Source organism: Lynx canadensis, chromosome C2, assembly GCF_007474595.2.
Source record: "Lynx canadensis isolate LIC74 chromosome C2, mLynCan4.pri.v2, whole genome shotgun sequence".
Lineage (NCBI taxonomy): Eukaryota > Metazoa > Chordata > Mammalia > Carnivora > Felidae > Lynx > Lynx canadensis.
The window spans coordinates 22,368,599-22,384,227 of NC_044311.2; the positions used below are offsets into that span (position 1 = coordinate 22,368,599).

Sequence of the window (15,629 nt, forward strand, 5' to 3'; positions counted from 1 at the left end):
ATAACACGGAAGGCGGGTTTGGAGCTCAGGGACAATAGTATAATAATTTGTCTGTTTGTTAAATGGGACGGGAATCGTGCCCAACCTATAGACAATGACTCAGGATGTTGTACTGAAACATTTAGCACAGAAAATGGAATATGAGAACAAGTTTAAAATGTTAAATATTTATTATTTATTGGGTGTGTTTCTTTGTTTTTGTTTTTATTTTTAACTAAGTGATCTAGCAAGCATCCTTAATTCACTATATTAGTATTAATAAAATTTGATAACACTGTGTTCGAGACTGTCAAATGGGGTTTCAAACATACACCTGCAATTCAAACTCCTATAATTTACATGAAAACAAAGTTCCTGCCCTTTCAAAATCGGTCATCAAGTAAACGGTTACTTCTTCATCTGTCCAGAAAACGGAATTCTTTGACATCACAGGCTTTCATTGCCAATCTCTATGTATATTAAAGTGTTTGTCACCGATTTTCTAATGAGCGCTTTTTGACTCTTCCCATTTATATGCGTTTTAGGACAGAACAAACGTAACAGAAATCCTGTAGCAGATATTCGTTCCCTGTCTTGCTATGAAGAAGAGTTTCCCTTACCGCCGATCAGCATGGTGCAGATGGAGAAGATCTTTTCCGCATCTGTATTAGCAGAGACATTCCCAAACCCAACACTGGTGAGGCTGCTGAGAGTGAAGTACAGAGCGGCAATATAGGCACTTCGGATGGACGGGCCCCCCAAGGTATTGTTGCCGTAGTATGGAGACTCTAGTCTCTTTCCCAACTCATGGAGCCAACCTGCAATGGAAAAAAGAATGAGAACTTAAAGCCACAGAGTCCCAGGATTAGCACCTGGGGGAGGGAGGGAATGACATGACAAATGAACATTGAGGGACATACTGATTTGTTCAGGAAAAAGAAGAAAGAAAAATTAAAAGGGAGTTCAAGGCAAGAAATAAGATTCCATTGCTACGAAAGCAAAAATATCACTTTTATGCAAGCTGTTCTATATAAGACACACAGCAGAGAAGTGTGCATCCGAGAGCAGATGGGTGGTCAAAGCTAAACAGGTTACCCTCATGCAGGAGACTCTACCCACAGACACGGAAACTGGGATTGCTACGGTCGGTAACAGTGTGGTGTATTTCTCTAGTGGTTAAGCTCCTTTCCTCCTTCCTCAATTGGAGTTTCAAGAGACAAATGGGCTTAATAGGTATTTTTAAACCCTACGTGATGATACATAGCAACAACCACAAGGAGCTAGACTTCACATAGACGAGATGGGCTTTATTTCCACCCAGCACAACCTTGCCCCGTTTTATCCACTTGGGCTGACATCTAGTTGGCTTAGGAGTCTCAGCTCATGGTACCTCCTCAGGAAACCTCCTCTGCAGCCCCATCCTGCCATGTGGGGGTGGAGGGGGAAAACCGCACAGCTAAGAGGTACCTGTAATAGAACTGGATGTCCCCCTAGCTGTTTTATAATACTGCTCTATACATGTGCCCAAACTGATCAAATTAAGAGCTTTAAGTACATGCAGTTTATTGTATGTCAACTATGCTGTCATAAAGCTGTAAAAAAAGCTACATTAATAAAGATGAGAAAGAGCAAGCATGACATTGACGATAATAGAATGGAAACAACACAAAGACCACGTTAAAATCCTTCATTGGAGACATTTATCCTTTAAGATTTTGTATTTCAAAATTCTCTCTTTCTCTTTCTTTGTATGCGACTATGTTACAAACCACTGTGACAATTCAGCTGAACCCATAAGGTTCATAAGACTTTTGTTAAGAGATGATATTCACTGACCGCTACTTTCTTGTAAACGCTTCATTTAATGGCTGCCCAAGAAGGGATGAGAGTCATCACACTTTTTAAGTAGTAATAACGCTGTCATTATCAACTAAAGTTATAGGTTATGGAACTGTGCTAGGTAATTAAAATGCATATTTTAAACAACTGGGAATTCCTTGAGACCAAGGAGAATTGTTTTGTGGCAAGTATTATATCTTATTCATCCTGTGTCTTCAGAAAAGTGTTTCTCAACCTTTAGCTTGCCTCAGAAACATCTAGAGGGCTTGTTAAACAGCGATAGCAAGTCCTATCCCTGAAAGTTTTTTAAAACTGCTGTGCCCTCTGCCACCTCCACTAACCGCATCAAAGTTTCTGTTGCCAAGACCAGGTACTGGTATTTTTTAAAAGTTCCCAGTAGAATGTAATGTGAAGATAGAACTTAGAACCACTATTCCAGATCTTAGCAAAGCACTAACAATAGTCAAGTTTAATAAATGCTATTTTAAAAAGTGAATGAATTAATGAATGTATCAATTGTTCTTGCACTCTATCGTAGTATGAGATAATATAACAGCCTTGAGACGATAACACAACATATGTGCATTTGTAAATTTGTACTAGGATAAGAACATATGTTTGGACGATAGAGAATAATAATGAAACGTAAGTTACACGCTATAAAAGGTGATGCTGTTAGTAAGTTATGACCAGGTACTCTGTCTGGAAAGGCTTTGCGAAGGAAATACGCTCTAGTGATGGGGTTCAGGGCAGGCTGGCACACAGGAATGTGCCACTTGGGCATGGGAATTAGTTGAGCTGAAGGCAATCAGGGCCTGATGGACTCAAAAGAAGCTTTTTACTCCCCCCTCAACAGCCTAAAAGAATTTAGATAGGGGGCCTGTACCAAGAAGAGAGCTATTACCAGGGATAACTTTTTACATCAGAAAGATTTGTCTTCATGGCATGGCAAACATTTGTTTACTGAACATTTGCTCTTCTCATCTTCCAATGAACTGTCTTTCTTCCCCTTGAAGCCCCCTTGGCCTTAGCTCAGGATGGCCTCGAAGCCTCAATTGCCTGACCGTCTTTGACCCTCTCATGTCTACGTGAAACTCCTACAGGTACTACATTAAATTTGTTTTTCTTCGGTTTTACTGTCTCACATCAGTATAATTATTAGGGCAGCCAAAGAACCTAAAAAAAAGACAAAAATAACGTTCCTCCCCAACACTAGATTCAACACAGATTTAAATGTGGGCTCCTCCATTTATAGGCTGTAACAACGACTAACTTCTCTGAGCTCCACTTTTCTCACTTGGAAAAACAGGGATACTATCTAAGTTGTGGAGCTGTGATGGATTAAAGGAGGTGCCACATATGAAAATGCCAACCATTGTTACTGGCTGAGGTTTAGTGTATCTCTTTTCTCTCTCTTGCTTCTCTTACTTTCATGGGAACAAGAAAGCACAGAAGTCCAGGAAGGTAAGAGAAAATAAGAGCCCAGCACTGAACTGTAATGGGAGAGGAAGGTGGTGACTCCATGTATTCAGTAAAAACTACTGTAGGGATTAGCATTTCCTAACCAATAGAAATAAGAGGGAGAAAATCCAGATGACAGCAGCTCTTAAAACTGGGGAAGTTACGGGGTGCCTGGGTGGCTCAGTCGGTTAAGTGCCCAACTCTTGGTTTTGGCTCAGGTCATGATCACATGGTTTCAGTTTGGCCGCAGGTTGGGCTCTGCCCTAGCAGCGTGGAACGTGCTTGGGATTCTCTCTCCCTCTCACTCTGCCCCTTCCCTGCTCATGCTGTCTCTCTCAAATAAATAAATAAACGTAAAAAAAGTGGCGGAGTTATATGCCCATTTGTGAATCTGAAGAAAGACGCGATTCTTTGGCCAGAACAAAGTACATGTGGAGACTGTGGGCCACTCTGTACTCATTTTGTCATTTCATGGCTTCCTGAAGCCCTTTCATACATATCAGATTAAAAAAATCTGTTCTAGAATTTTAAGCGAGGGGGAGGATGAAGTGATCAAGGGTGATTTGATAGAACGTAGCTTAATCTTGAATGGAAAAAGATTTAGAAATAACGGCAACTTATCCAAGATTAATTGATGAGATAGCACAAAAGCAAATCACATGTGCATTTAAAAAATATTACTGGTATATTTATATGCACCGTAGGAAGAGAGTGCAGACACAAAGGCATAATCAGGAAGCAGAGAGAACATCTGAATTTATTGTCATATTCAGGATGTCGATTTCTGCAAGATAGTGCCCCCATAGGCATTTGATCCAGACGCCGTCAAATACGGAGAACCACAGGATGCTGAATGGCTGGTGGGCTTGGTATTTCTCAAGTGTCTTCCCATTTGTGCTCTAAAAGGGATGCTGTATTATTTCTTCTGGACAAAGAACTGATTAGAGGGGTTTGTCCTTTTGTTCCGTATTGGTCATTCCTGCTAATTACTGGGAAGCTGAAAACTGTCCTCTTACCCAGAGAGTAAATATTGCATGACCTAATTTCTGTTTTAGCTGATGCACAGAGGAAGAGAAAAACCCAGAAACAACTGAGCTACTTACTACTTCCTCTTGCCTGAATCAGCTGCACCATAAGACCATGAAGAAACAACTGGACCCACCTATTGATCTTCAATTAAGGTATTCATTACCTTACGGAACCCAGTTTTCTCACTTAAAAAAAAAAAAAAAAGCAAACAAACCCAGTCAATATATTTGGTTGAACTTCTTAATTGGAACAAAAGTGAAATCCTGAAGAATTCTCTGAAGCAAATCAGTTTTCATATAGATTGATTTCTGTAATCAAATAGGATGAAAGTTTGTATCAGGACATACAGATTATATTAGATTATATCCTCATCCAGGGCCTGTTCATTTACAATGTGTGAAGCTATCTCAGAAGTGATTCAGGGCGCAAAACACAGAGGAACAACAGACCTACTTTTGTTGATATCTCTTTTCCGTCTAGCCAACTGTTCTGTCTATTTTCAGAAACATCTTGTTTTTTAAGAAAGGTTGCTACTAAACTGTGTTACAGCTGACGGAGCAAAAGCAATAATGATGATGACAAAACCTGGTAACACGCAAAGGAGGTAACACCCACAAATCCTGGGATTGGCTCTGTGGGCTAAATAAAACTTTTTCACAGAACAGCTCGTCCAAAATGAGAGCACATGTTCACTGTAACAAGACAACATGTCACTGTACTGTATAGAAGAAACAGTTTAACCAATTTGGAAGCCAATCTTTTTTTATGCTGAAGAAACTCATCTCTAAAGGAAGGGATGTCCTAGAACAGTCTGTCTGCTTCTGCTCATTTTTTTCCCTAAGGAACATTTTGAGGAAAAACACATACACAACATAAAATAGAATCTAAATATACTAATACATTGCAATTTGATAAAGACAAAAGATATCATAAAATAATCCTATCATTACTAAAATTGATTAGATAAATAAAAGAGTAGGTTTATGAAACAAAGATAAATTTTAAGATAGAATGACTCCTTTTTTTGAGAGAGAGAGAGAGAGAGAGAGAGAGAGAGAGAGAAGGTGAGCGGTGGAGCGGCAGAGAGCACAGAGCCTGGTGCAGGACTGATCTCACCACAGTGAGATCATAACCTGAGCCAGAATCCAGAGTTGGAAGCTTCACCAACTGAGCCACCCAGGGGCCTCAAGATAGAATGACTCTTAATGACCACGCCCAGAAGAGCATGGAACTTAGCACAATTCAATCCATATATTTTTCATTGCATACTTACCATGGGCCCAGTATTTTGCTTAATTACACACTTCTAACACTGAATGGGAATTTCTAATTAGTTTGCTCTTTAGGCTCCCTACAATAATTTACTTACTTTTACTATGCATATTGTGTGCACAGTTTATACAAGTGTGACCTGCTTTATACAACATATGCAGTCTTAAAAAGTTTAGTTTAGATTAGCATTTGGTAAGTGAGCAGATAGTTCAGATTTAATAAAAGGAATGGGAGCATGTTATTTAAGGAAAGCCTATGGTGAATTTCTTTCGTCATATAAAATACCTTAGTAATATGCAAAAGTATCCGGTAAAATATAAGCTTATTAAATCATATTTATATGTGTGTGTTAAGATGTGTTTGTATAGACAGAGAAAAGAGAGAGAGGATTAGCACATGCATAATCACACCTATAATCCCAAATGGTGTTTTACTTAATTTGGAACGCATGAACCATGTTGCATTAGGGTGGCGAGGAGCAAGAAGGGAAGCCATGCCAGGGTTTTCTTGTTACTAGGTTGGCACACGCTTTACATTTTACCGAGGGCTTCCTGGGCTCCAGACACTCCAGTAAGGCAGTCCATCTCCCGTCTCACTTACAGGCACGAATTGTATGGAATAGGTACGCTTATCATCCACATTTTGATCCATTATTTCATTAATCATTATAACCATTTAGAAATCATCATCCTCATTTTAAAGACGAGAAAACTAAGGCTCCGAATGATTAAATAGCTTGCTCAGTATGGCAGTATCAGGGTTTGAATCCAGATCTGTGTGCTGTCAGAGCCCAGGTTCTTGACCACTATGTACAGTGGTCACGTAATATACATATAAGCCCAAGAATACTACTGTTGTAGTGTGGCTGAATGTCTTTACAAGCGAGATGCCATTTGTTATTATGGTGTACATACGTGGCAAGAATACTACTGTTGTAGTGTGGCTGAATGTCTTTACAAGCGAGATGCCATTTGTTATTATGGTGTACATACGTGGCAAGAAAGAAGTAGTCTTCGTTAGGCCTCCCCAGAAGCAGATCCTGAGGCATGGCTTTAACTAGAAGTCATTTATTTAGGTGTTAGGTCCAGCACATATATTTAGGAGACAGTAGGGAAGGGACACAGGGAGTGGAGGAAGCCAATGAAGCATGCCCAATCAAGCAAGCTATCACTATAGGCGACTGGAGCTGAAGCCCACTGGGGAACCCCGGGGAGGAGTGTAGAACACATCCCCTGTCAGAGCAGGGGAGTATTAACCATCATTGATTGAGGGTGGCTCTAAGGGAGCATGACTTCCCCACCGTGGCCATGACTGTAGCAAAGGAGGCTTCTACATCTCAAGACAGTGCCTCAGGCATAGATATAGATCCTAAGGATAGGAGTGATCCAGAGTGAGGGGGCACGGTGGAGTACCAACAACATTTGCGACAGCAGCCAACACTTACTAAATGCCAAGTATTTTGCTAGGCTTTCACATAACATTATTTTCATACAACTATCACAACTACTCTGCCTTTTTTTTTTTTTTTCTTAAACTGATAGAGTCCAACAGAGAAGGTCAGAAGTTTTCTCCTGTCTTTAGGGACTTTTAGAACTGAGAGGTAAATCCATGCCTTTCTAACTAAACATCCATCATCCTTCCCCTATAATACGCTGCTTATAAAGAAGTAATCATTTTAAGTGATCTTTCTAATTGCGCTTGTTGAAACCGTTATTAAATAAGTTTGCATTTCCAGCGGCCTCTTTTGCTTAGCGTGGGGGATTGTGTCCCAAAGGCACACATCATATCAGAGAAAATAGAGGAATTATCCAAACATAATCCACAATGTAGACATGGGATGACATGGTATTTAGAACCTGAATATTACTTCAACAGGGATCAAGAGGTTTCTAATGTAAATTCCAAGCATAGAGAATACTATGGTTAACATTGGCTTCCCCTCCCTCCATACTTAATCCTTTTGGACTTCATTCAGCTGAGAGGTAGAAAAACACTGCGAGTCCTAAGGTGGGAGGTGTCTGGCTGGGAGAGGCAAAACAGTGGGAGACGATGATTGTGGGGCACAGCATGAGAACTTCTCTGGTTGCTTAGCCCTCCCCAGGGGCTGATGTGTGGGCCCCGCCCAGCTGCAGGGGTGACTGAGAGATATCAAGAAGGGTGTCAGAAGTCTGAGTGCCTGCATGTGTCTATGTGGGTTTGTGGGGGTGGTGATGGTGTGGCAACAGAAAAAGATTTGTGTGAGGTATTGCATTTACTGTTATACACTCAAAAAGAGTTGTTAGTCCGAAACAGAATATCACAAAAAAAACCTTGAGATTTCATCTCCATTGTCTCTCTCTCTCTCAAGTTTATTTATTTATTTTGAGAGAGACAGAGAGAGTGCAGGTGGGAGAGGGGCAGAGAGTGAATCCCAAGCAGGCTCCTCATGCACAGACTGATGTGGGGCTCGAACACAGGAAATCGTGGGATCATGACCTAGGCCAAAATCAAGAGTCGATCACTCAACCAAATGAGCCACCCAGGCGTCCCTTCACTATCTCTTAAAATATCTACGTATTTATCTCCATTCCTTAAGGTTCAACTAGTGCCTGCCACTACAGTTTTCTGTTTTGTTTGTTTTTTGATTTAAACAAACTTTTTATTTTGGGATAATTTCGACTAATACCAAAGTTGCAAAGAGTACCAACGATCCCCTTTGTATCCTTCACCCAGCTTCTCCTAATGTTAGCATCTTAACATTTATCAAACTATGAAATTAACACTGGCACATTACTACTAACTAAACTATGGACTTTCTATATTTTAATGTAAGAATACAGTTAAGGAGGAGTTCAGAGACTTAGATTCCAGAACTCACTCTCTACCTTCCACTCCATCCCCATATTTCAGGGTGTGACTGTGGATAAGACTAGAAAGGCACCAGGCTACAGTGGTATTTGATATTGATTGATTTGTTGATTCCACTAAGGAAAAGGCCATCAGTAAATTTGGGGTCCTGTCCGAATTTGACCAGGAACTCCATTACTTGGAGTTTCCACAGATCTCACATTTTGGTTCTCATAAACTAAGAGGTGTCTTACATTTCTGAAGTGGTGTAACCTACTTTTGAGGTGAAAGTTGGAAGCGAAAAAGATTAATCATAAAAGAGTGGAGATTGGACCTAGAGTCAGGAAATGGAGGTCGTAATCTTGGCCTTGCCGTTAATTAAATTGATGTCTGATCCTTTATGCACCAATAGCCTTTCTAGTCTTCCATTTTTCCATCTTGAAGATGAGGTGATTGGATTGAGTAATCTCTTTTCCTGTAATCTTTTAGTAATCTTTCTCAGATCCAAGATTTCATGAAACAAGATCCTGTGACGTTTCCTCACGAACGGTTGATTTTCCGAAAGTAAAATGCTTGTGTAATAACCCATGATCTTATAATTCATCCTTTATTTGTTTTTAATTATTTGAGTGATGACCCATCAGCAAATGTTGATGGGATAAGGATGGAAGGTGTTCACATCTTGATGCATGTATCATTTCTGCTCTATTTCCAGCGCTGAACAATTACTCAGAAGCAATATTATGTGATATTGGTACCGTCAGGAAAAAAAATGCACCACTTGTGCTAAACCAGCCCGGAGTTTGCCAGTTCTCTAAAGTCTACTTAAATATGAAGTATTAGTATACTAAGGTACAGCATTCCACATAAGCAATGAATGTAAAGATTACATACTATGATAAACTACCAAAATAGACCATCCATCACATGCAAAACCCAAACTGGGGCACCTGGGTGGCTCAGGCCGCTAAGTGTCCAACTTCAGCTCAGGTCATGATCTCACAGCTTGTGAGTTCAAGCCCCTCCTCGGGCTCTGTGCTGACAGCTCAGAGTCTGGAGCCTGCTTCGGATTCTGTGTCTCCCTCTCTCTCTGCCCCTCCCCTGCTCGCACTCTGTCTCTCTGTCTCAAAAATAAATAAACAAAAAAATTAAACAAAACAAACCAAAACCAAACCCAAACCAACCAAACAGAAAGATTCCAGAAAGAACAAGAAATGTAAAACAACCTGAAGTCACAGTTGGGCATCTACGATAGAGCTTTCGGACTGATCCTAAGAAGAGGCAGTATAGGCCATCTGTTTCCAACCAGCTGGGACACTTCCAAATGCCTCTCAAATCTTGGCTAAAAATAGAGGAAATTCTAACAAAGATTAGGCTCATGGCTAAGTTAACAGAACGTAAACAATGAACTATTTACCTTTAACTGTCCTATATAAAATGCTCATACAATTCACAGTTCACAATTCAGATCTGCCTCAACATGAGCATTTTTTCCTGAGGAATTATTAGTACGTTTTTCAGGGCTTAATGAGTTTGTGAGACAAACATTCATGGCTGAACTCATTTACAAAGGCAACTTGTCACTCAGGAAGAAAATTCTAATCCAAAGCACTCCTCCTTTGTGCCAAGGGACAAAAACCTAGCTCAAGAAAATAATTTAGGATAAAAATAATTGAATCCAGCCAAATTATTTTACTTTATTGGTAAGCTCAAGTTTATTTTCATTACCTGCCCCCAATTTCCTTCTTATTCTCTCCTTTCTCTCAAAGATTTAGAATTGCTGCAAACCTAGGGAAGAAAAATGAATTGACACATCCCACGTTTGCAAACCATTTCTCAGGGGTAGTACTTGCCTGGCAGTCATTTAAATTAGAAGGATAGGCTTTGACATCCATTAAAAAGGAATCTCAAGTTTCTCTGGTTTGCAGAACTTCAAAATAAAGTTGTAATTACATTTCTTCCAAATGCATTAAAGGAGATATGTTTTCTAACATCTCGATTATAAAAGTAACTCAAATAAATTAAGCCTCATAATATGCTGGAATGTTGCATTCAAATACAGTAAACCTTGTTTTGCGAGCATAATTTGTTCAGGAAACATACTTGTAATCCAAAGCACTTGCATATCAAAGCGAATATCAGGAACCATTGGCTCAGTCGTGATCATGTGACATTCGGTGTCACTTACTACTCGTGTTGCAAGACATCGCTCATTTATCAAGTTAAAATTTATTAGAAATGTCTGCTTGTCTTGTGGAACACTCGCAGAACAAGTTACTCACAATCCCAGGTTTTACTGTGCTTCATTAAAGAGTCCTCTGGATTTTATATACCGTCACTTGGTATTGAAACTGTTCCAAAGGCAGATTCTTCAAGTTTCTAGGAAGTGCTCAAGTCTCCAAAATGAAACACCAACTTAGAGGTGTCGGCTTTTGTTCTCCATTTGAAGAGCTGATTCTGACTCATATGTCCAGTAATGCATTTAAAAACGTATAACTAACTTTGTTTGATGGCTTGATGGGGAATGGAATATGTGGTGGGAATCTGCATGAGTGTTCCAAAATAAGTTTTGAGCCAGCACGTGGCTGAGTGGTTGGAGGTGAAGTAAACACTGGGTGATAGGGGTGTGCCCAAGACACCCAGAGGTGGCATGCAGAGTTTTACAAATGCGAAGTAGAATAGAGGACACAGGGCAATGAATCGAGGAACAAGATATGCGGGAGGAATGCAGAAGAGAAACAGGACAACAGAGAAGTGTGTCAGACCAGGTAGTGTAGTAAACCTGGGTGACCCAGAAGGCAAGCAACGCAGCGTAGGAAAGTACTACTTAGTTGTGTGATGTTGGCTAAGTTACTCATCCTCTTCAGGCCCAGTGTCCTTCTTGCTACAATGGAGAACATGACAGTACCTCACCTCATAGGCTATTGTGACATCAAGTGACCCAATTCACATAAAGGGTTTAGTAGAATGCTAAACACGACAATCACTAGTAAAGAGCTATTCTTGTTGCTGCTGTGGTTTGAAAGGAATGAAGGTTTTCTGTCTTACTGAAAGTAATACAGACTTCTAAAATCCTTCATTACTGAACATCGGTATAAAACACGAACCCAGCATCTCATTTCCATCAGTAGAAAATAAAGAACACAATAGAAATAACATACACAATCACATCATTCTTGCAGATCGGGGATTTTGCGCCATTGGTATTACAAATGCCACTTCTCATCGTGAGGTACTGAAAATACAAAATGGATAGGACGTAGGCTCAGAATATTTTGTCATCGATCTGCTTTGCTGTTACTTGGCTTGTTACGGTACAAAGAGTGTGTTGTAGTACTCTTGTTTGTGCCTTTGTAGCTGAAGACCACACACTGATCGCCCAAGGCACAGAATAGTTTATATACTATTTAATTTAATCTTATATCGTTAACAATCTCTTCCAATTCTAAGAGCCAAGGGTTATAATCTGAAATGTTGATATTAAAGTGTTAGGCTAAATCAAACATGATCAAGAGTAGACACGTGTTAAGGCTAAGGACCAGCTTTTCGATCTGGGTTTGTCTGAATTTTGAGTCTTTACACCTGTTAATATGCCATAGTACCTCCTGATCCTTCTTGTCGGTCGAAGTTTGGTTATTAACCCACTCTTGATTCACTTAATCTCTTTCACACGAATGGCTGTTCCAGTTGACTTTTCTCTGTAATTGCTGTTCACTTCCACCTGGTCCCTATCACTTGCTTATAGTCACCATTATCAAGGACATGTGGTCTGGAGACATGGCGTCATTTTTATTTTGAGCATGGAAACTTTTGTGACACTCTTCACCTCCCCACCACCCCTACCAGAAGCCCTAGCTATTATTCCAAAGGCAGTTGGCGGGAATTGATGTGTTCATGGTCAGTGTATGCAAAAGCCTGGGGAATGTGAAAGCTTTTTGGAACCATAGACTGAACTCTCAGCAAGTCCCCAAGGCTTCATTTTCCAGGAATAGAACACTTTGGTTACATTCTCTTGTGGACTTTGCAAGAGACTTTATATAGGTCAGACCCATGCTGTGGAGAAATTAAAGACCACACAGCTTTTGTTTTTCTTCTGAAAACCCACTTTCCTACATAGTTTTTTAGACCTTATTAAAAATATTAAATAAGCTAAGCTTTGAATCAGGCTTTAACCATTCCATTCACCGGCATCTAACTTTTAATTTCACCCACAGACACCAACTCTGTATGCATATTCATTATTTGGTGACCATAATGCCTTTTTAATGGAATTAAAGCAATGGAAGCAGGGGCAAAAGATGGTTTAGTCTCCAGCCTGGCACACAAAAGTTGGTTTAACTCATATTGTAATCAAAGTACATACAGTACATAGCTTATTCGCACATTTGCTTAAATATTACCCTAACAATTTGCGAGAAAAATGTGTTTATGCTTTCATTGGATGGTATCTTCTGAAATACTTACAGTCCAGTTTCTGGGAAACAGGTTTCAAATGCCATGGGGCAGGTTTTGTAGAGGTTAGGGAGAAAGCTGTCCCACTCTGGGCATATGACAGAGGCAGCAAGAGGCACGCAGTAATGACAACAGGGAAGTCCAAGGTACCAGAACACCCTGAGAAAACATGGCAGGAAGCAGCAGCAGCAAGCCTGGGCAGAGCTGAAGGAGCAGGCAGGGCCTCTCAGAAAGAAACTAAGCAGCCAGGGCTCTAGTGAGCTCAGGCTATGGTCAAGGCAGGATTTGGCTCCCAGTTCTAACTGCTGAGGACCCAGGAACACATGAGTTATACCCTGTAGTCAGAGCCCTGATTCTAAGACTAGGATTGAGCCCAATCTGCCTCCCCTGGTTCCCCACTCTTCCAAAATATGGCAGCATTTCTAGTGTTTAAAAATCCAGTTGTCCAATAGCTAAATTATGGAAAGAGCCTAAATGTCCATCAACTGATGAATGGATAAAGAAATTGTGGTTTAAATACACAATGGAATACTACTTGGCAAGGAGAAAGAATGAAATATGGCCTTTTGTAGCAACGTGGATGGAACTGGAGAGTGTTATGCTAAGTGAAATAAGTCATAACAGAGAAAGACAGATACCATATGGTTTCACTCTTATGTGGATCCTGAGAAACTTAACAGAAGACCATGGGGGAGGGGAAGGGGGGGAAGAGAGAGGGAGGGAGGCAAACCATAAGAGACTCTTAAAAACTGAGAACAAACTGAAGGTTGATGGGGGGTGGGAGGGAGGAGAGGGTGGGTGATGGGCATTGAGGAGGGCACCTGTTGGGATGAGCACTGGGTGTTGTATGGAAACCAATGTGACAATAAATTTCGTATACAAAAATAAATAAAATTAAAAAAAATCCAGTTGTCAAGGCCTCAGCTACAACTTCACCCGCTTTAGGGGTTCAAGTTCATATGACATCACTCCCTGTGCTTGGTTTCCCTTTTCCAAACATCCTGCAGATTGTTAATGTCTGTCTTTCGAGTTTTGTCTCAGAATTGAATGTAGTCAGTTTTTGTTTTGGAGGTTTGTTTGTTTGTTTGTTTGTTTTGCTCAGCAACTGCACCCTCATGAAAACACTTGGTTCCTGAACTCTCTGTTCTCACATCCAGTTCCCAGCCAAGAGTATATTCAGATTAATTCTCTTTCTTTACCTCCCATCACTCCTGAAGAGAAGCTTTTCTTGACCCAGGAAACTAAAATATTACTTTCATTACTTCCACCTGTTCAGTAGTCTCTCAATAGCCCCTAAGTCATTAATTCACTAATTCACTCACTTGGCAAATAGGTAGTGACCAAGCATAGTGTTTGAGATGCTGCGTGAGATGCAAAGGTCAAGGAGTTGGGTCATCATTGCCTTGCAGTCTACTAGGAAACTCTAATAATAGCGGATGTTTGCTCGAACTAAGTGCCCCTTCCTGGAGCAATCAGAAATGGTTTAAAGGAGGAAGAGTATTCAAATTGTACTGCACAGAATGAGTAGGATTTAGAAGAACAGAGATGTAGGGAAAGTGCAGAGGCACCAGGCCAGGAACACTTAATGCACATATGGAGAAAAGGAATTTACGCAATTTGGCTGGAGTGAAGGGTACGAGACAGAAAGTCATGTAGAGTACGTTTAACCTGCAAGTTTGCAAACTTAAAAATATCCTTCTTTTCTTCCAAGAAATCAAAAATCAACAAAAGCAATCCACCAAAAGAGAAGCTGGGTTTAAACTGCTACATCGAGGACTAATATTTCATATAATGGATAATACTGTGGCAAGAATGTTAAGCCTCTCAGTGAATCAACAGGAAAAACTGTCAAATCATTCTCCCCCTATGGATATGCATGTGTGTGTCTATGTGTGTGAGAGAAAGAGAAAGACGAGGAAATCACAATATGGGGATGAAGTTAATATAATTCTTTGCTAGATTCAGAGGAGGAGTTCAACTTTATTTTGAGAATATTTATAATGCAAAAAGATAATGCACATCCTTAAAATCTAGAAATAACTTCTGAAGAAACAATAAGGCAATAGGTACTGTGGCTTTGAGAAAGTGCTGGAGAAACCTTTTGGGATTCATCTCAGGGTCATTCGCTCTGACAAAACTGAATACATGTAGAAGGAGAAACACTTTTCAGTCTTCAGAGAGGCTCATACTGAAGAGTTCAGGTTGTTGGCATTCAAGCCTTACACGGGTATCTAGATTATAATTTCTAATCATTACGAATCATCATCACTATGATGCAACGCTTAACAAACACTTTTAAGGATCTTGCAAAACTCTCGCACCTCCAGTGATTTCATTTAGGTCTTATTTTTCTCCCCTCTCATTTTGCAGTAATCTATGTAATCAATTTTTCATCTCCATCCCTTAGCCCTTTTTCCCACCCCTCGCCACTGGGGGCCTGACTGCATTTTAATCTCATCTGATTATCTGCCTGCAGTTCCCATTAGACCGCTGCTTCTTGAGGGTAGGAATTATCGTCTGTCTCACACACTTGATTTCCAAGCCTAGCTCAGGGTGTGGCACCTAATATGCACTCAATACATATTTATTAAGCGATAAAGCATATCTTTCTCAATCATAAAGACCACAGAATAGATACACTTGTCATGAATACAAAACAGGCTTTGGGTTGGCAGAATGGCTTCGGCGGCAGACCCATGACTACTTAACAATCTGACTTCAGGGAAGCAGGCTCTCTAAACTCCAGCTTCCCCAACTAAAAAAGGAACTAA

At 40.3% G+C, this 15,629-nt stretch overlaps 1 protein-coding gene across 1 annotated transcript in view; it reads right to left on the reverse strand.

Moving 5' to 3' along the window:
• Positions 1-15,629, reverse strand: part of KCNH8 (potassium voltage-gated channel subfamily H member 8) — a 355,504-nt gene that overhangs the window by 72,264 nt on the left and 267,611 nt on the right. Inside the window, exon 8 of the mRNA XM_030329693.1 lies at positions 600-797. Within this exon, the coding sequence (XP_030185553.1) occupies positions 600-797 (198 nt within the window). The remainder of the gene's footprint in view (positions 1-599; positions 798-15,629) is intronic.